A 22,450-nucleotide genomic window follows, 5' to 3' on the forward strand; every position below is an offset into this window, starting at 1 on the left:
TCCTGTAGTGAGCAAGACTAACATGCAGCACTTGGAAGGATTACCAGCCACTTTCAGGTATAGGTTCCGATTGTCATGCAAGAATTCCTGATTTATTACTACAAAAAGAATCCCATAACTAACACGTCATTTCAATTAACATTCCATGTTTGTGTTCTGTAGTAAGTAGGCTTGGACTCCAGTAATAAAGAAAAATATAAAGAGCAAAACTTGAAAAGTGATTAAAACAGAAAAATGGAAAGCCAGTTTCACAGCTAATATATTTTTAATAATTTATTTTTATACTGCTATGAGCGTATAAGGTACAGGGGTCATGAACTCTGTTACTACTACATACATACGTTATTATATAAGCATGGGAAACAAGGAAGTAGCATTCCTTCTATTTTTGTTATATTTTATATTATTTGGGTGTATACTATGCCTACACAGATCCATTTGATACTGGGAATAGCTGTATACAATTCTGTCAGAATACAGATCTTTTCTGAACCTATTCCATATGCCTCCTCTTTGTCTACCTCAATAGCAGTACCCCAGGCTAACAAAGAAGTGTTGTTAAATTTGGTGGTCTGTTTAAATGGAGCAGCTTTCAAGAAAGAAGTGCCAAACCAGTTTTTCAGGTTTAAATTTTGGAGAACTCTAATTTCCTAGTGTAGGTTTTAGTTGTTTAATGATTTACATGGGAAAATCAAGTGCTTTTGACTTTGTGCTTTTGAATAGAATATGCTTAAACCGGCTATCTTGAAAAGACTGGCTGTGAAGGCTTACAGCAACTAAATGGCAGAACGTAATTTCAATGAATGGAAACAGAAAGAACATTGGCACAAAACTGGCAAGGATAGACAAGAGACACTCAGCTAAAGCCTACTGAGACCCAGAAAAACAAATTATGTGGTCTTAGCAACTGGAAAACCAGACCAAACAGCCTGGATATTCTCCAACAGGAGGGTCTTTATCTGGCCCATGACAGAATCAAAGAAGAGACTTACCATAATCAGAAAGAGTGCAGGCATGGGCAAATGAAAGCAGCATATCCAGCATTGACACTATGTCAGATAGCTTGTATAGGCAATGAATGTGTTCATAGATCTCGTTCAGTAGTTTACACACTATTCTGAAATAAGACACTTTAGTTGTTGCACAGTACATACTGTCACTTTATACCACTTACAGAAATAAAGCAAGTTAATAATGTTCATACTGCATATATTAGGATGGGAAGTTACTCATAAAATGCAACCACCTCTGCCAGATGCAAGCAAATGTGTAAATTTGTTTGAAGCAAATTAAGATCGTATACCGTCACCTCAGATCAAATTCTGTTATTGGACACAAGACACATAGCTCAAATACCAATAGCTCTAAGAAAGCTTCAGAAAGAGAACGAGCTAAAAATATAGCTATGTAATCAAGCACGTTGTATTAACACGTTAAATGCAACTCTAATTCCCTTAGGCCTCCTGTTAATAAAAAATTCACATGATTTCTAGGAAGAACTTCCACATAATTGACATGCAATGTTACACTTAGCAAATCTTCTGAAATAGACAGCATAGCAACCATGACATGCAGCAAGGACAGTTCATCTGGAAATGCACGGAACGTTACAAGTAACGATTCTGCATTACAAAACTAATCACAGAATTACAGAATCTTTGGGTTGGAAGTGACCTTTTAAAGTCCATCTAGCCCAACCTCCCCACAATGAGCAGGGACATCTTCAACTCGATCAGGCTGCCCAGAGCCCCATCCAATCTGACCTGAAATGTTTCCAGGCATGGGGCATCTACCACTTCTCTGGGCAACCTGAGCGTTTTACCACCTTCATGGTCAAAAATTTCTTCCTTATATCTAGTCTAAATCTACCCTCTTTTAGTTTAAAACCATTACCCCTTGTCCTATCGCTACAGGCCCTGCTAAAAAGTCTGTCCCCATCTTTCTTCTAAGCCCCCTAATACATTCATTGCATCATTTTGTGTAGATAATTCACCCATACAAATTTAATAAATATGATGGCCACTCTCATTAATAAATGCCTATCTATCTGTAATCACGTTTAACACAATACGCACTTGGGGGGGGTGTCTCAGGAAGCAACCTTGATTAGTGTCGCTCTGGATTATTTCTGTAAGCAGCCATAACTTAACAGAAAGACAGCTTTACGAAAAAGTGTAATTAGCTGTTAATTGGACAAAATAAATGTAGTTAGCAAATACTAAATAGTTTTAAATGGTCTTACAAGTAGGTCATGTGATATATTTCTCTCAGGGACTCCTGACATCTTTCATTCATTTTTATTAAATCCGCTGAAGTGAAGCTGTATGTGTTTTTCATTTTAGTGATCTACAGGGAATTCAAATCAACAATAAGAACTTGCCATATTATCAGAAACAAAAATAGTTTCTAAAAAGCAAAGTTACCAGCAAGATGTACTTTATATTTACACACAACACAACTGCCTGTATTTGCACATTTCTGACTATATTAAGTAAAACTAGAAATAGGGCAGTTATAAAAACACATCAATTATACCTTCATTTACTTCTAGATATCTTAGAATCATAAAATGGTTTGGGTTGGAAGGGACCTTTAAAGGCCATCTAGTCCAATCCCCTGCATTCAGCAGCAACATCTTCAACTAGAGCAGGTTGCTCAGAGCCCCGTCCAACCTGACCTTGAGTGTTTCCAGGGATGGGGCATCTCCCACCTCTCTGGGCAACCCAAGTGTTTCAGCACCCTCCCTGTGAAAAACTTCTTCCTTACATCTATCTTCACTGAAATTATTTTAATTGTTGCTTAAATTACTGTATAATGTGTATTTTATTAATGTATTATACTTTTTATATACATTAAATATACAAACATACTTAGTACAGATACCTTTGTAAATTCAGAAGGAAGTTGGCCACTGGGTAATGCTGAACAATCAACAGTCATCTGGATAAAAAATCCACGAGCAGAGCTGAAACTTGTTTTCATTGGTAGGTTGTACTTTTCTGCAAGTTGTGTTATCATACCTACACACCACAAATAAAGATGTGACCCAAATTACATACATTCATGTGCATGCACACACACATATGTTTGTGTGTTTGTACAAAGATGCATACTGTTAATGTCATTTATAGGCACTGAATGTGACAGATAAGTAACATGATAACTTAGGTGAGAGGTGGCTCTCCAGGGAGTTATTTAAGTAATGTATTAATGTAACAAATCCGGGTGCATAAAGCTATTGGGAAAAAACTGCAGTGGAGAATCAGATAAATTCATGTGTTCTTTAAAAGCAGTTCATGCATGTGACCAACTCCCAGGTGGGCCTAACTATGGAAAGTAAAGTTTGCTCAAGCACTTAGTGTAAATTTACCACTCGGTAAACAGAATATGAACTGTAGACTAGGGACTCTCAGTTTTTTAACCAATTCATTATTCTAAGAAATCTTTTTTTCCCCCAGACTGAGGGTAATGCTTTGTATTTCTAATCCTCCCCTTAAATCCATCTTGTTCCTAGCTGAGAAGATACCATATGGGGGAACCTGTTAGATGATAGAAGAGTATGTACTGTTAAATCATGGGAATTCTGAATACTGCAAAGAGGGTAATAGTCTGGTAGTCCTGTGAGAAGAAAGGCTGGAGTTACTTAGTGGTGTTTCCCTGATGCTTATTGTTCTAAGCTTGCCTGCTCTCATGTTCCAACCACTCACAACACAGACTAGTAATTTAGGACTTTCTGGATATAAAATCATAGAATGGTTTGGGTTGGAAGAGACCTTTAAAGATCGTTTAGTCCAACCTCGCCTCCTCCCCCTGCCATGGGCAGGGACATCTTTCACTAGATCAGGTTGCTCCAAGCCACATCCAACCTGACCTTGAATACTTCCAGTGATGGGGCATCCACAACTTCTCTGGGAAATCCATTCCAGCATCTCATAAACCTCATCGTAAAAAGTTTCTTCCTTACGTCCAATCAAAATCTACCCTCTTTCAGTTTAGAACCATTGCCCCTTGTCCTGCCAATACAGGCCCTTATAAAAAAAGTCTCTCCCCCTCCTTCTTACAAGCCCCCTTTACATATTGAAAGGCTCCCCGGACCCTTCTCTTCTCCAGGCTGAACAACTCCAACTCTCTCAGCCTTTCTTCATAGGAGAGGTGTTTCAGCCCTCTGACCAGTTTTGTGGCCCTCCTCTGGACCTGCTCTAACAGGTCCATGTCTTCCATGTGTTGGGGACCCCAGAGCTAGATGCAGTACTCCAGGCTGGGCCTCACCAGAGCAGAGGGGGAGGATCACTTCCCTTGACCTGCTGTCCATGCTTCTTTTTTACGTCAGCCAGGATACAATACGTTTCCTGGGCTGTGAGAGCACATTGCTGGCTCATGTCCAGTTTTTTTGTCCACCAGTACCCTCAAGTCCAGTATCCCCATGACCTTCTCTACAATCCCTTCACCCCCAGCCTATACTGATACTGGGGATTACCCTAACCTACGTGCAAGGCATTGCACTTGGCCTTGTTGGACCTCAAGAGGTTCGCACAGGCCCACTACTCAAGCCTGTCTTGGTCCCTCTGGATGGTATCCCTTCCCTCTAGTGAACCCACTGCACCGCTCAGCTTGCTGTCATCTGCAAACTTTCTGAGCGTGTACTCAATCCCACTGTCTATGTCATTGATGAAGATACTCAGTAGCATTGGTCTTAGTATGGACCCTTGAGGGACACCACTCGTTACTGGTTTCCACTTAGACACTGAGCCATTGACTGTAACCCTCCAGACGCAGCCATCCAGCCAATTACTTATCCATCTCACATCCATCTCTCATTCCTTAGTCCATCCATCAAACTCATCTCCCTCCAATTTAGTAACAAGGACGTTGTGGAGAACTGTATCAAAGGCCTTAGATAAGTCCAGGTAGACACCACCAGTATTTCAGTCTTGGAGTCGCCTAGAGTTTAATCCAGTAAAGACGAAAAAGGGCGAAGAATCCCTTTGGCAAGCATGTGGGCTAGAGTGAAAACGGGCAAGGGGAACACATCTGTTCACACATTCTAGAATCCAAGCAGCTACCAAATTTTTGAAGGTTTAGGAAATAATTAAAAAAAAAAAGCATCTGTACTTTTCATTGTGTAGTATGTAGAATGTAAAACTAGAAGGAAATAGGAAGCTCACAACATATGACATGCTAAAGTTTCTGATTCTATTCTAAGTTTCCAATTACACAGTTAACTAAGAAGATGCTGCTCTGATTCATTTGGTGGGAAAAGGTTGTGATGCCTCAAGCATATCACTTACTGTTCAGCTATGTATCAATTCATGTGCAGTGACTGGAATCACCAGCACATGAAGATTCACAGTCCATACTGCAAAGTAAACTGATCCTGCTCATGAACTGGAAATTACATAGCAGCATCAGTAATGATGAGCTAATACACCTCCTGAGATGGCTTCCAGACCTGATTTAGTACCTACACAGTATTGTACTGTGGATAAGTATCTCAGGTCAGCATTAATTGATGACAATGTACTCATTTGTACAGAAGACAATGTGCTCGTTTCTTTTTTTAGCTAGAAATCAACATTTTATACTAAAAAAAGGATACCCATTCCAGAAGATAATTTTTTTCCTTCTATTCTAAGTGATAAACAGGAAGGTTACTAAAGCACAGTAACAACCATTATGCCAAAATTCCTTTTGTATGTATTTTCCAACTCTTAATAGCTTGGCTAAAAAGTATTCCACAGATAGATCAAGACTGCTTAAAATATAAAGAACAAAGAACTCAAATATTTTAAATCAAGAAGCTAAAACACAAACTTACATGTTTTATGCAGAATGTTTTTCTTTCCAAAGAAAAAATTATTCAGTTGGAATAATTCTGTTATATTACTTTAACTTTTTTGTACTTTTAGAGGATAAGGAGCAAGAGTTTTACACATAGGAATCACAATACAATTGTTCAACTTAATTAAAATGAGTTTTTATCTACAAAAGGAGAATCTGAATATGTATCTAAAAAGTACTTTAGTTACTTATCAATGACAATCAGTTTGTACTAATACTAAATACTTTTTACATATGAGAAGGTTATAATACATATGATTACATGGCTTCTATGTGCCAGGTGCAATGGACTTTGAACTCCAAATAAATAAAAATCTTTGTTTAGAAATACCTGCTATGTCATCAACAATTTCTGTGTATGTTCTACGAGCTATGTCAAGGAATTCATTGATGTTAGGCTTAACAGCATAGCATTTCTGGGTCCTCATACTCAGACATCCTTTTGTGTACCTTGTATCATCATTAATTACAGTTGCAATCTTTTCAAGTATAATTCCAAATCTGCAATATTAGTTGTATTGCTAATTAGCTATGTAAGACTTCACAATTTTTATTTGCAGTATCATCTCACAATTACAAATAAGAGTATTAAAAATAACAGAAGCAAATTATTTACTGTTAAAACCAAACACTAAATTTCATATCTATTTTCACCTCAGAATGAAGCATGACTATACCTAAGTCTGACCACAGATATCATTCAGATCTTTGGGAGATATAAATTATTTCTTAAGTATACAGGCAGAAGCTGATTTTTGCATTATTATGGGGACTCCAGGAAACCATTGCTTCTGTCTTTTTACAATTACTTCTAATGGAGTGCCGTTCATCAATTGCAGTATCATAGCTAACTTTCTGTTTTGCTTTTTTCCATGTATTTGTTTGTTAGTTGAAAATTAGAATTTTTGACAACTAAAATCAGCTTTTAGGCAAAAGAACTGAGCTATACCTGTAACTACAAATAAGTAAAGAAGCAACCTCTTTAATCTTACAGACATTCTTAAGAAAGATGAGAGTTTCTAACATACTAGTTGAAGTATTATGATAAATACCTTGTATCTTCAAGGGCATTGTAATAAGCCTTTAGCAGTGGTGTGTTACAGCTTCTTAAAGCAGCCTGGTCAAGATTAAAATATGGACATGAACAGTTAGTTCTTTTTGTAGACTTTTTAGAGGACTGAAAGTTCTTAGATTCACAGAGGCTTATCAGCAGTTGCGTAAGCAGCCTACAGAATCTGTGCAGGAGTTTCAGTTAAACGTTTTTTATAAATCAATTATTCAGGTAATGGTAGGAATCCAGTTCTTAAGAGTATTAGACTCAAATGCATATTTTCAAATGGCTTAAGAATTAACAGACTATGTTGGCAGTACTGTGTTCTGCAAGATGAAAATTTTTTTTTTTACTTGATAATCCTTATCAGTCCCTTTCAACTTGAGGCATTCTATTCTATGTTCTATGAAATGCAATAAACTGCACTGCACAAAAATAAGGACAAAAAGGTCTGTACTTTATTTAAAAAAAAAAAAATGACAGAGACAGCTTACTTTTAGAGGCTCTACAAGTTCTAGAGTATGCTTCAGGTAGATTAAATTAGTTATTTTTGATTCAGCAGTTTTAACCTGTTGAGAGATTTTACAAATATAGAAGGTGTCTGCCTATTAAATAAGTACTTAAGAAGCAGCAGAACTCATACTGTTAACTTAGCAGCTTTATACTTCTAATTAAAATTGCTAAAATACTTTATAAGCTCACTTAGACAATTCAGTGTATAACTGTATAAAGAAATGTTTACCTAAATTTTACATTGCCTACTGCAATAGCTTGCCCATCAGTAGCTAGAATTTTTGCATGTCTACACTGATAATGACTGACTCTGAGAACACTCTAACCCAAGCGGTGAAAACTTCTTTTAATCTTCTACGTATACATAGCTGTACACAAGCTCTACATAGTTTTGTAGACTCTTTCAAAGTGAATACATTACGCATCGTCATTAAGAAGTATACCCCTTTTCATAAAAGCTGTTAAACACAACAAAACCCAATTTGGTTGACTTATCTTTGGCTAATATATTTATATCCTTAAACATGTGCCCATGTAACAAAAAGAAAAAAAAAATCCAGTAAAAGTTTAAAAATTTTGCTTACAATAATGACTTCAAAATGTTTCATCCACATACACATTCTATCTTGTTTTGTATGCCCCATTAACATTTATGCTAAAGAATTTTGCTGCTGATATTAAGGCACTATGTAAGAGGATTTTAAGAAAACAACATAGATAAGCACTTTTGTTCATTCCAAAGAAAATCAAGTGTTGGTTTCTAATATGAACATAGGAGTATGACCCCATGTGAAACCTCTTCTCATTTGTACATAACAACTCTTTACTCTTGTGGTTGAGAGCATCCCTTGCCTTATCTTACCTTCTGTATAAAGTCATTTTCTGTAAAAGATAGGACTAAACAATGCTAAATGTATGAGCAGAAGAATCATAATCTGCAAATAAATATGGGGTCTAAGTCCCATGATGGATTCAGACATCAAAAGGACAGATATGGTCATATGTGGAGAGTTGGTATTTTGTAATGGAATGTTCCTTAGCTAAAATAGTTCTTATAGGAACTTTAACTGAACTGGTGTTAAAAGTGGATCTTTGTGCATGTTGCACTTCAGGGTCAACAGGAGAAAATGAATGAACACAACCACAGTTGATAACTCGTCTATACAACGTTACTTCTTTATGATTCATTAACAACTAAAATGCATGCCTATCTTTACAGCATCTGAAATTAATTTGTCCACAGTCACTCTGATGTAAAGAATGGCTATTCAGAGAAGTGCTTGACTTTTTTGTGCTAAAGGCTTAAGTCCTACAGATTTACATGCTATGTCAGTGGATCACCCCTAGTTTAAATTTTGTATTTCCTGGAAATTAATTTAAACCAAAAATACTGGTACCTTCTCCCTGTGAGAGAAGGAATCAATCTGTCAAACACCTGGAACTTCATCAGGCACAGAATCTTTTGAATGTGTTCTTCAGATGGGTGGCCAAGAAATCCAGAGGTGGTCCTCATTTCCAACAGAAGTTGGATGTTGATCCAACTTCTAAGTTGGATCTTTTAAGGGGGCTTGTCCAGATACCTTTAATCTGCTTATATATGCAGATTTCATAAGAGCAAGTACTTGATTTCACTGTTGGCGTGATTTTTCAGGTAACACATCTCAGCAAGATTGTCAGTTAACAGTCCTCCTTAGGGTGAGAGAATGCTCATGCTGAACATACCACTCATTTCTAGTGATTGAAACTGTAAGCTTTTCAGATGAGCACCTCACCACTTTGCAATGAAAATTTTTATGGAGAGCAGGAGTGGAACATACTGAATGGGTTAATCTAGCATTTGATGAAAGCAACCAAGTTAGCACTTGAACGAATGCCTGTTGCTCTGCTATGTTGGAGCCAGTCAAGGTTGAAAACACTGCAGTTAAAAGTTTGGTGTACGTGGTCCTAGGTATATGTAAAGGCATCCAGTCTGACAGTTTTAGTCATGCAGCTGATCTTTCGTCTGTGTTACAGATCTCTACAAGGAAGGCTGGGATCAGTAAACACTGAGTTTTTTGCGTATGTCATTAAAGAGATTTATCTGCATTTATTAGGTCCTCCTGGAGTCTGTACCTGATTTCTTTAACCGACATTAGACAAGTGATTTATCCAAGCAGGCAAGTCAGCACATGAGAAGACACTGACAAGTGAAAGAGTTGTAAATATCTTATGATAAACACAGGTAAGCATAAGCCCCAAAAGCAGTGACAGAAATATCCTACTCAATTACAGTAGACAAATGCAACTTATAGTGGAATGGTTACAATACACTTAGTAGAAAAAAGTTGAGGTTGAGTCACCTCAAGTTCACTGTGGTTAACTGTCGCGTCTGGTCTCAACGAAGATCCAGTAGTAAGCTACATGTATTTATCCCATTTTGATATTTGTATTGCATGTGTTAACATACACACTGATATAAGAGGCAAGGCCTGATAAAAAAAAAAATCTTTCTTTCAAATATGTTAATATTTGAAAATAGGAGCTTTTATACCCTCTTCAGCAATTTTTGTTAAGAACAGGAGCTGACCTCCAGTCTAACAAAGACACACTGGCACACTGAAGGAAGAGAAACCTTAGTTTAATTTAATCACAACTATCTCTTGGTTAAAAACATTACAGCGTGATTTTCAAGGCGAGAGATTAAATCTGTCTTGAGCTCCTGAAAGACTTCAAAGGGGAAATTTGCTATAAATACTAAGGAGGAAAGTGGGCTCTAAGGAACTTTACTCTGAAGGTATATTCAGTAATTCTCCCAAAGGCGATCTATGATGAAAGCCTTCTCTGTTGGTCAAGTTCCTGAATGCACTCCAATGGATGCACCATGAGGCATAAGGCACTCACACAGACTGAAACCATGGCTGCCACTGTCAAGTGGATAAGGGATAAAATACCTTCCTGTTGAAGCCTTAACATAAGCCGATGAAGTATTGCTTGTCTTTCAACTAAACGATGTTGTTGTAAGCATTTATAGCTTTATGGTCTAGTTATGCTTTTAAGAGTAAATGCTTTTATCTGCATTTCATTTTGGTCTGCCTTGTAAGATGTGCGATTTAAGGTAACAGATAAGAGCAGGGCACTCCTTTAATCTGTAAAACAGGACCCTGAGAAAACTCAGGAGTAATCAATTCTCTAACACACTTAGTCCTTACATTCAAAGGTTAACAGAGAAGCATGGATCAAGTTGTGAACTGGATGCAAAAGGGACTTCCAGATACTCTTCATAACCTAAGTATCTCTGTGTGCCTGAGATGTAAGGTTCTCCGCTTATGAGAACAGTCAGCGTAAGGGAAACTTCTGTCTCATTTGGTACTGCTTATGCTATGCAAGTGAGTATATTGTTTTCTGTCAGCTGGTTGATGTTCAGAGGAAGCACTTAACTCGTGTGTGAAAAAGCTGCACTTAGCTCATACAACGCCTGTGTCTTGGAAACTAACAGTTAAGTAATTCCCATTTCTAGCTTTGTATGTTTACAGAATTGACTTAAATCTGTATTCAATTACTATCTGTATCATAAACACAGCTGAGCAAAGAACCTTTTTCAAAATAATTTTTCAGGCAATAAAGACTAATTTCTATTGAGTTGTATTACTTGTAAAATAAGAAACTATTTAATTTCTAGTAAGAAAGATGCCTAATAGGCTATAAAACTTTGTATCATCCTCCAAAAAAAACAGAGTAAATTTCTGTTCTACACTTTTCCCTTTTATGTTGATGTGAAGAAAATTCCTCTCTCTCATCCTAGTTACATTGAATAGGATGTACACTTATGAAAAATAAAGGTGGGGAGTGATGAAAAAGTAAACATTTTGGAAGTCAATTTGCTTAAATTAAGATGAACATGATCTTGAAGCAAACCCAAATTTTTCTAACATTGTCCGGTAAGAATCTTCTACTGCTGGAAAATAAGTTATACTCTCAATCTACGGTAACTTTAGTCCATGTCTTTTTAAGGTGCAGTCTTTTTCTTATCATATCATGCACATTTATAGATATCACATATATTGCTTGTTATAGCCAGATAACTGATCATCTAAGGTATATTTCATACATACTGTATCCTGCTTTGGAATTTGTACCAAAACTGAAAGTAGTTGTTCTGTATCCAGGAATTTTGAGATAACTGTAAACAAAAAGTAAACAAATCAGAAATTGAACAGAATTTGTAATAAAATCTATTTATTTTCAATGCACACAATTACTAAGTGATAATTATGCTAATCTTTTCTTTCATTCCTCTTCAAAAACTAGTTATCAGGGGAAAAAAAAACAGGTAAAAAATAACTGCTATCCAAGTTATTTTGTCATAACTATACTTACTATACCTAAGCATGTAGTAATTATTATACAGGTGGACATACATCAATGTAGCAATATTCTTTTCATTAGATTGAATCATACTCCTCTTGTGATAACCAACTTCAGGTGGACTAACTCATACACCGGTATTGTATTTTTTTACATTTGTCTAGACCACTATGTTTTATGAAGCAACAGGAAAAAAAAAAGCATACACGACAAGTATTACATCAGCAATGTCTGTCTTTGTTTTTCATGTATAGCCCTCAGCACAGGAGAGACATGGACCTGTTGGAGAGGGTCCAGAGGAGGCCACAAAAATTATCACAGGGCTGTTACACCTCTCGTGTGAGGACTGTCTGAGAGAGTTGGTGTTGTTCAGCCTGGAGAAGAGAAGGCTCCGGGCAGACCTCATTTCAGCCGGCCAGGACTGAAAGGGAGCTTAGAAGAACGATGGGGACAGACCTTTTAGCAGGGCCTGTAGTGACGGGACAAGGGGTAACGGTTTTAAACTAAAAGAGGGTAGATTTATACCAGGCATAAGGAAGACATTTTTGACAATGAGGGTGGTGAAACCCTGGCCCAGGTTGCCCAGAGAGGTGGTAGATGCCCCATCCCTGGAAACATCCCAGGTCAGGTTGGACGGGGCTCTCAGCAACCTGATTGAGTTGAAGATGTCCCTGCTCACGGCAGGGAGGTTGGATTAGATGACCTTAAAAGGTCACTTCCAACCCAAAAATTCTCTGATTTTGTGATTATGTATACTTGTACACTTCCAACATAGCGCGTATCTAGCCATAGAGGTAAAGAGACGAACTCAAATTCTTCGAAAAAGCTATTGGCTCACTAACTTCTATTTTATCAGAGAAGTTCACTTTTCTTAGCAAAATACTTGAGACAAATATCACTATCATAGTAAAGATTAGTTTAAAAAATTGTGTCCTCTATATAAGTGTAACCTGATAAATCATTAAAAAGATACTTTTCAAACATATTGAGTCCCACTGCATACTTTCATAGATTAGAAAAAACATTTTTAAAAAGAAATATAATACTCTGTATTAAAAAATAAACTACTACCTGCTTGAAGACCAAAAAAGAGCTCCTCATCCTGGAGTAGCTCCTGAACACAGTCCAGTCTTGTGTTAATTGTTTCGGCATCAACTAGTGGCTCCAGGATATTGCATCTAAGTCTTCGACTTCCACCTGGAGTTTTAGTGTAATTTAGCACACCAAAAAGCGTGTGACCATTGCTTTGAAAACAAAACACAAAAATAAAGATGGTAAACCTCAAGTGATATTTTCAGGTAAGAGCATGCTACAAATCTGAGGCATGCTTTTGGGATGCTTAGCATGTATATTATATGAACTACAGCAGTTTAGGAAGTCAGGTAATTTAATGTAATTTAATATAATATTAGCCCTCATTATATAATTCTCCAAAGAACAGTATTCCATCCATACTGCAGTGGTACAGTTCACATTTTTCCTCTTAATTGAAATAATTAAAAACAAACAAACTAACCCTACAAAAGACGAGAAAATACCATCTGAGATCAAATACTTACCAGAACATTTTCATTAAATTACATTTCTGAACGTGATTTAAAATACTTAGGAGTCCAAGAAAGAAATAAGCTTTGTTTTTTTTCAAGAACTGAGTTACAGTAAACACAGAAGCCAAATAACATGCTTATGACTTATAAATATTATTCTCACTTTCATGGCTTTTACATGTTACCCATCCCAGGGTCTCACATTTAAGGGTCGATTGTATCCATTAAAATAAACAGCTTACAATATTTACATCTAGTACCTAACTAAACAGTTTTAGAAACCTGAAACGTTCAATGCTATTGGCTTGCAAGGCGGCCAACGAAAACACTGGGGCCACAGAAACATACTGATTGAAAACAGAACTTGAATAGAAAGAAATCTAGTACAAGTGTGCAAAACAAACAGCATAAAGATAGATCATACAGAACTTCCTGACATACCATGTGTTCTGGTTTCAGCCAGGATGGAGTTAATTTTCTTCACAGAAGCTAGTGTGAGGCTGTGTTTTGGATGTGGGATGAGAAAGTGTTGATGATGTGCTGATGTTCTGAGTTGTTGCTGAGCAGTCAAGGACTGTCCAGCTTTCCGTGCTCTGGCCAGCAAGCGAGAAGGTGGGGGGTGCATGGGAAGCTGGGAGGGGACACAGCCAGAACCCAAAGTGGCCAGAGATATTCCATACCATACAACGTCGTGCTCAGTATATAAACTGGTGGAGTTGGCTGGGGGGGACGACACACGTCTCTGGAACTAACTGGGCATCAGTCAGCAGGTGGGGAGCAATTGTGCTGTGCATCACTTGTTTTATATATTTTTTTATTGTTGTTATTATTATCATTATTACTATTACTCTTTTTATCTTCCCTGTCCTATTAAACTGTCTTTATCTCAGCCCACAAGTTTTACCCTTTTCTTTTCCTGATTCTCTCTCCCATCCCATGGTGAGAGGGAAGTGAACGGTTGTGTGGTTGTTTTGGCTGCCTGCTGGGTTAAATCACACCACCATGGTATAAAAGAAAAAAAAAACCATCAAGAGGATTAAAAAAGGGGCAGACTAAAAACCAGTTTTATTAAGGACATATTTACCATAAGATGCAACTCATGACAACACTTAAGGGGAACTTTACATTTGGGTTAGTATCCACATTGCCTACTGTTAAGCAACTGAGGGCTCATTTCCCTATACAGTAAATGAAGAGAGACAAGCCCCTCCAGAATTAATACTGACACAAAGATTTGATTTAGGTGTTTCTAGTGTGTGCTTGTACTATTAATTTTTATCTGTTAATATCTGATACAAAGACATCTAACCCGGCTTTACGGGCAACATGTATGTAACGGAAATAGCTGTGTGTGGCCTGATGCAAACTTGCCACTGGGTCAGCAAAAATTCTCCAGCAATAATGCTAAAAAAAGAATCATAAAGCAGTTTACTGTTGCTCAGTTCCTCCTGTGACCTCCTTCCTCTCAAAACCATCTGTGGAATTAGGAGCACCTTTCAGAGAAATATTGCTCTGAGAGCACCAATCTTAAGAGTGGTTGGCTCCTGCAGTTACATAGTACGCAACACAGCAAACGAGAAGGAACTGGGGTCAGAGCATGACAGATGAACAGAAAGAAACTACAGTTACCTCCCATTTCTGATGACCAGATCTAACACTGTATTCTGTGATCCACACAAAAATTTAAAAGAAGAAAAAAGAAAAAACAAACGAACAAAAAAAGCTGTGGCTGAAGGGTAAGGACAACTGATCGAATCAAAGATCTCCCTGCCCACAACAGGGAGATTGGAACTAGATGATATTTAGAGGTCCCTTCCAAACCAAGCCATTCCATGATTCTATGACATATCTCCAAGTGGAAAGCTCTTGTGAGTAATACTTGAAGAGTGAGGAATGTCTAGGTTCCCCTTTTTAGATCAAGGTGATGAGCGGACTTCTAAACAGAGGTGGATCTCAGAACATGGTGGGCAGCAAAGTGCAAGTTCCAAGTCTTCCTCTTTCTAACCAGAAGCGTTACAGTCTTGAGAGGGTAAGCCTTGCAGCTGCTTCTACCTAGAAAGCAAGTAACTTCTGGTGAAGGAAGTGCTCCAAGCATTGTTCTCATTGTGGGGAAGTACCACGCAATCCCACATTGCACGTAACTATCATTATAGAAATTACTTTCTCTACCACTATTCCTTAGAGCTAAAGGAAAACAAAACAACCTTTCAAGCCTGCAGTGTTTATCTTGTGTGAAGTGAATAAAACTTAGGCATTTTAATCCAACATAAGTAACTTCTTGCTAAAATGTTGCCTCTTTCATTTCACAGTCTGTGAAATTTGCATCAACATCGTTTGGAGGTTTGAATAAAATACAGACATCAATGTAAAGATGACTATGTATCATCTCTTCCTGTAATTCACTCGTAGGATTTCCTAAGCTAGAAATTTTGTGCTGAATTGTAACGCATTTCTCTGTCCAAGTATTCTTTTAGAAGATCTGAATGGTATATAAGTTCTGTCATACAGAAATAAATGTAACAGTTCTTCGACACAAACATCAAGGAAAGTTGGTGAAATACAACCTTATAAAAGTGTAATTTGTAAACTTAAATATTCTTACCGAGAATCTCTGTTATTAATTACTAGTTCAAGATTTTGTGCTGATGATGAGTCTATCATAGCTGTTTTCTCACTCCCCTGGAAACGCACTTTGAGTGATTTAGGAGCATAAACTGAATTTTGAATAAATTCAACATATTTTAGCAAAGCCGCAGCAGCTGCGAGACAGTAGTACCTTGGAAAGAAACAATCTTTAATGAATGTTGAATAGTGCTATTTAAATACCACAAACCCAAGTGGTGCACACATTCACACTCCTGCTTGACAACTACTGGAATTGCTAGCACTGAAAAAGCAGTATGTTTTAAGTATGCACTAGGCCACATACATTCCACATATATGCAAGGAAATCAAATATTCATGAATGTTTCCGTCTGTAGGCTCAACACCCCACACTATATAACTGGTATTGTGAACATACATGTTTCAGCAGTTACACGTGACTTGCAACAAAGATCCAGGTCTCACCAAGTATCACTACTCGAAACTGTTGGTACATGGAAAACATTTGCTGAGGCCAGAAAGAAAGGCAATCATAGCTGTTAAGTTGTATCTTTAAGGAAAGAATGAAAAGGGGGAAAAAGTGGAAAGCTGTGAAAATTAAAAAAAAAAATTCTGTAATGGGCTTTCTCTAAGTTTCTATCCAAAACACTGGAGGGCAAAATAAGAGAACAGCTCTGTTATGATTTTCTAACTTTTGCAACAAGCCACAGACTTGTGTACTAAGTATGTAAAAAGCTGTTAAAAACTTATCTGGACACAGATGCTTTCTCCTTATTTAAACATACTTCGATTGAACCTCCATGAAAATGGTGCTGAATTCAGATGCACACAATTGTTCTATGTATTCCAAACCCTTTGTTTCATTGAAGTATTTTCTTTGGACAGTTGTAAAAGTCACATTCTGTGAAGATGGGGGGAAAAGCAAATAGTTTTAAAAGTTACAGATCATTTTTCATCTAGAAAAATCTACAGAGAGATTTCTCTATTTTTCTACTGATATGCATTTCCAAGAAAATCTATCAACTGATTCAGCAATCTGTCTTTGTAGAAGTATTAATTCTAGCTTACTAGCACAAGCAAGCCACAATGTTGTCAATCATCTTCCTTTCCTCTGGTAGTGAGTACATATAAAAAAGCTCATACTACTGCTTTGAGCAAATTAACACAGGCTTTTTCTTGGATATTGCTTTTCCTCTCAAGAACTAGCTACTCCAAATTTTGAATTTAACCTGGATTTGGTTAAAATTAATTACTTTTTTGGACGAGTTATGGTCATGCTGGCATCGATGCTCACATTCAAACTGTAGTTCTCCCTTGCCATGGTTTAAGCCTAAAAGGTCATTGTCAAGCCTTTAATGGTAAACAGGGAATAGAGATACGCAGGTCAGCGTAACTGAATGTGGGCAATGCGCGAGTGATTTATGCAAGAAAAAGAGGAGAGAGGTCAGGAAGTAGAAGAGGACTCGAAGAAGCCATCAGTAGCGCAGAAATTACAGTAATTCAAGTAGTAATTAATACAGCTTTTTAAAAGTTCTGAGGCTTTAATACTCATAAATTACATACACTAGTTCATCTCACCCTCTTTTATACTGCCAGCGCTCTTTTTCCTATTCTGTGATACATTAGCCTCATCTATTTATCAGGCTGAGGGAACAAAGCAGCAGCAAAGGAAAACGTTTGATTTTTGCACCTCTGAATCTCTCCTAGGTTCAGTATTGCTCAAATTACTTCCATGCCACAAAGTCAAAACTTTTGGCTTTCATCAGCAATATACTTATGTCTGTAATTTTCAGGATTAGAACTAGCAGCGTTGGAGCTGCATTCAGATTACTCTTCACCATGGTAAAATTAGGCCTGAAAATCATAGAAAACAAAATCTGACTGCATTTAAAGTTTTAGAAGTTGTGGAAAACTCTCAAATCAACAATCATAGAACAGTGATCAACAAGAACTCTAAAATATGGCACAAAATTTATGAGCTTACCTTGAAATGTTCTGTTATCAGACTGAACAATTTTGATGTGTTCCCTGCATCACAAGCAGTGTTTGACATTATTATTTCTAGTGGTGTTAAAATCTTGAGCTTAGTAATAACCTGAACAAAAAAATTCAAAATAATTCACTAAAAATCCATATATAAGGCAAAATATTTTTACACAATAACGAACCAGCAACAAAGAATTACAGAATCCTTATATTTTAAAATCACAGTTCCAGTCTTGTAAATAAAGACTGAATTTTCTGTTAACTTCTACACTGAGTCAAATTCATTTGCATCTATAGATACAGATATATAAATATACGTGAAAATAAGTTAAAAAAAGCACAGTATCTATTCCTGTTATTTAAACACAGACACATGCTTGTCGTCAAAGCAAGAGATAACTATCCAAAACTCTATTCCATGGAGTAAGACTTATTTTCAACAGATGGCAGCTTTCTGGGGTTGCAGCTGAAAAGCTAATGGTACTCTGGAAGATAAAAAAATGCAACTGGTCTGAATATTAACAATTTTTTGATTCAGATTTGTTTTAGACTTTGTTCTAACCTCCTCATAACATTTATCTCAGTCTTACCTTTTTCAATATGGCTCAAAAATGCATATATTTAAACCAGCTTTGCTTTGATTATGTTATACACACCTGCTGTAGGGATTTGAAGTACACTATACACTTTTCTACTTGTTTACTGTGTAAGAAACTACAAACATCATTATGCATTTATATTCATTTATATCATCATCCACAAATTCTCAGTGGAGAAACATGAAAAAAAACCCACAGACTACATTTTAAGTGCTTAGAAGTTAAGATGCGGAAGAAGGGATAGACAACAATGGAAAGGTGAACAAGCATAAAAAAAATACACAAAAATACACATCTAAGGGTATTGGGAGGTAGGAGGGAGAGCTGTTGCTGACCATGATATGTGAGAGAATCATTGGGAAATTTTTTTCAGAGGCATCATAGTTAAAGCAAACCTTGAGGAACTTAAAGAATACAATAAAACCTTACTGAATTAATTTACAGAATATTTAAAGATAAAAGGGCGCACAAGAAAATACAATAAGCTTGGTATCAGTCACTAGCAAAACACCGATAGTGACACTCTAAGAAAAGAGCAATCAGCAGACTGACAGTACTGTTAAAGGTGTTAGAGGTAAGATAAGAAACGATGCCATGTACTGCATTTGGGAAAAAGTTATATACTAGCAGCCCTTTTGTTGTTGTTGTTGTTGACTGGATGGTCAATACAGTATCAGGTATGCCCACAGAATGGAGAACTCTGTATCTAAATGGAAAATTAGAGAGAGATGTGTACAAATAAAAATCCCATCTTTTAGCATTGTAAAGGAGGAAAATACTGAACAATCTGGCCATGGTCTGACAGGTGGTTATAGAAGACGCAAACTTATCAAGTCGCCAGCCTGAGTAACAGAGAAGAGAGTCATGTTATCAGAATTTAGAGAGAACTAATCGTATTTTATCATTAAATTCAGGAAAAAAAAACAAAAGTAAAAGGGTAAAGGAGTTTGGGCAGCTAGAACACTTCTCAGTTTGGGAAAGATAAATTTCATGGGACAGTAACACAGTTCTTTACCCTGACACAGTAGAACAGGGGAGACTAGACTATAAACACAGCTACTGCTTGCTAAAGAAAACAAAAAACACAAAACCCAAAAAAGTCTTTTACTCTTAAAAGTATTTATGAAACCATGAAAATTAGCAAACAATTTCCATAAAAATAATCTTAAGTTTCCTTGCAGAATTCTAGTCTTATCATTCTTTTGATTACATGAGACTTTTTTTTCCCCCCTAGGTACAAGCAAATTGATTTTTTGCTTTCAAACCTTGAAGTGAATTGTTATTTAAGTTGCCACATCATAATCTGAATGTCTACATTTTCTAATGTACCCACATTTTCAAGGTGCACATCAAACCCTGGCACAGGTTGCCCAGAGAGATGGTGGATGCCCCATCCCTGGAAACATCCCAGGGCAGGTTGGACGGGGCTCTGAGCAACCTGCTTTAGTTGAAGATGTCCCTGCTCGTTGCAGGGGGGTTGGACCAGATGACCTTAAAAGGTCCATTCCAACACAAAGATTCTATGATTTTGATTTTTCATGCTGTGTATTACAGAAGTATTTCTGTAGCTGCCAGGTTCAGTATGTACTTACGTGTGTTAAAACCAGGACAAGCTTTAAAAGCACTAATGATCAAAAAACATTACACAACATATATTTTAGTAAACAGATTTGCTAGCTGTTTACATTATGAGTCATATCTACTTACTCTAATTAAATTTAGTTTTTCTTTCTTTGGATAATTTAAAGATGCTACAAGCCGCATTATTTTCTAGCATGCGTAACTACAAGAAAACCATTAAATGTTTTATTAATGCTGGCGTTGCATAAACCAGAGAGATTAGTCTCCAAATTAACGTAGAGCATGCAGTGCTGGTAGGCAAAATACTTGGCTCTAAACTGAGTGAATTCCATTTTGAACTGAGAAGGAGTATTTATGCAACCATACAAAGCCAACCCTACAGCTACCCCAACCCCTGCCCACGCACATTTATGCAGTTCTGCTCTCAGAGTTGTTTAGCCTGATGAAAAATATTTGCAAGCTCTACTACCATGTGTTGTCCAATGCTCTTCAGAACAAGGCATCTCAATCCCACATAGGTCAATCACACTATTCTCTTGCAGAAAGGCTATTCTTTTCAAAACATTCTTTCCTCTTTATCTAAAATCTGAGGCACAGTAAAGAAAAAAGCAGTCCTTTCAACACTGCAGATTTTCTAGAACTTGTTACTTTCACCGTTGAGAAATCTCTTCTATGAACTAAAAATTTAATTTCCCATTAGTTGTAAGCTTTTTTAAGAAAGAAAGTCACAATTAGCCTGTAAGGGATACAGCAATTAAGTATGCAACAATACCTTGGCATAAGTTGTATTGTCTGCAAATTGTGATAGTATCACCTCAGGATTTTTTAAGTCAATACTGGCCATTCCTACTTCACCTCTGGCAAGGCCTCTTCCTTCTACTACAGCTACAATAGCCGATGCAGCAGTATGAGCAGAGACTGCAGATGAGGATGTAACTGCAAAACAGTTGCATATATTCAGTTACAAGCCACTGCTCCGCATTCACAGAATCACACTTTGACATTCCAAGTGAAGTATGTGTTTACATTCCCATATCCATGGAAAGCCCTTTCAATTTACCAAACTTAGTTAAAAATTAAAAATCCTGGTTACTGAACCAATTTAAGATTGTCAGAACTAATCACATTTCTGTAGCATGTGAAAATACAGTTTGAGTCACTACCTCTTGTAGTAAACAAAAAAGATGTTTAGTACATGCCAAAAGGCATGGCTATTATTAACATTTGCCATTTTAAATTCAAAACGATGCATAGCTATTACCGCTAGTTAAAATTACAGTGTATTAATTGCAGACAGATACTGTAGTTAATATTCCACTAAAAGCACAACTCTGATCAAGGTGGCTTAGATCTCGTCAAGTTAGGGGAAACAAATGTCTTTATATAGATACATAGATAGACAGACAGACGTGTTTCATCCGATTTTACACTAAACTTATGTATATTTTAGAATAGTTCAATATCTACAATATGCTTGAGTCCAAATAATTTGATTTTCATTTTGGTGGGTTTTTTTTTAAAAACTTTTTTAGTATCTTAAAATTGGTTTGGCTTAAATTTTCCCAAATATAATCACAAACTCAACTAATCTTATCTCCTTCTTTAAATATCCAGCTATCTCTCCGAGACACCCTCTACAAAGACCAAGTGTGAAAATTAAGATTACAGCTCCTTAACACCTAACGTCTTCCTTTCTGAAGACCTTAAACCTCATTTTCTTACCTAGTCTCTTTCTTTGACCATGTAGATAAAGCCACCAACCCAGATGCTCTAGCGATTTGCCCAACATAACATAGCAAATCTACTTTGGGATTGTACTATAAGCCTACAATAAACCTGATGTTCATATCTAAACTGAACTCTATAGACCTATGATTCCCAATCTCATGCCATTCAGATCCAAACAGCCGATTTAAAAAATGGGGCTATTTTGTGTTCAACTAGGATTTACTGCAGTATAGTTGACTGAAGACAAATTTTAACGCATCCCTTCATCTCACTCCTCCCACACCACTTCATACAGTACTGAACTTTAAATATCACCAAGTTAAAACCCAACTGTTTTCTAGCACTACTGTTTCAGTGCCTAAAGCCTAAGCTGTGAGCCAATAAGAAGGACAATCTCAGAGATGAGGCATATCTGCAGTCAGAACTGGGGAGATAAGCTGGGCAAAATGAGCTAACCCTCACACTTCTTCTCAACTCCCCTCTGGGTGCCTGCCATCACAGACCTGTGCAACAATAGGTTTTAACCAGTAGTAATAAGAGTTCCCACACGCCAAATTATGCTCCACTGCTTAAGAAGTACTGCTCTTAAGTGCTAGGTTACAGTACTTTCTAAATACGGCAGTTACTTAATGGGGTGATGCCATTTTAGTTTGGTGTAG

General features: G+C 36.9%; 1 protein-coding gene across 1 annotated transcript in view; it reads right to left on the reverse strand.

The window, feature by feature from the left end:
* MSH4 (mutS homolog 4) overlaps positions 1-22,450 on the reverse strand; it is a gene marked incomplete at its 3' end in the record, with an annotated part of 34,681 nt that overhangs the window by 6,277 nt on the left and 5,954 nt on the right. Inside the window, exons 3-14 of the mRNA XM_010283595.1 lie at positions 20,836-20,999; positions 17,882-17,992; positions 16,683-16,798; positions 15,896-16,069; positions 12,818-12,990; positions 11,494-11,561; positions 7,384-7,458; positions 6,891-6,955; positions 6,170-6,339; positions 2,884-3,020; positions 2,243-2,346; positions 993-1,117 (exon numbers count right to left, since the gene is read on the reverse strand). Of these exons, the coding sequence (XP_010281897.1) occupies positions 993-1,117; positions 2,243-2,346; positions 2,884-3,020; positions 6,170-6,339; positions 6,891-6,955; positions 7,384-7,458; positions 11,494-11,561; positions 12,818-12,990; positions 15,896-16,069; positions 16,683-16,798; positions 17,882-17,992; positions 20,836-20,999 (1,482 nt within the window). The remainder of the gene's footprint in view (positions 1-992; positions 1,118-2,242; positions 2,347-2,883; positions 3,021-6,169; positions 6,340-6,890; positions 6,956-7,383; positions 7,459-11,493; positions 11,562-12,817; positions 12,991-15,895; positions 16,070-16,682; positions 16,799-17,881; positions 17,993-20,835; positions 21,000-22,450) is intronic.

The sequence above is a fragment of the Phaethon lepturus genome, unplaced genomic scaffold (assembly GCF_000687285.1).
Source record: "Phaethon lepturus isolate BGI_N335 unplaced genomic scaffold, ASM68728v1 scaffold5563, whole genome shotgun sequence".
Taxonomy (NCBI): Eukaryota; Metazoa; Chordata; class Aves; order Phaethontiformes; family Phaethontidae; genus Phaethon; species Phaethon lepturus.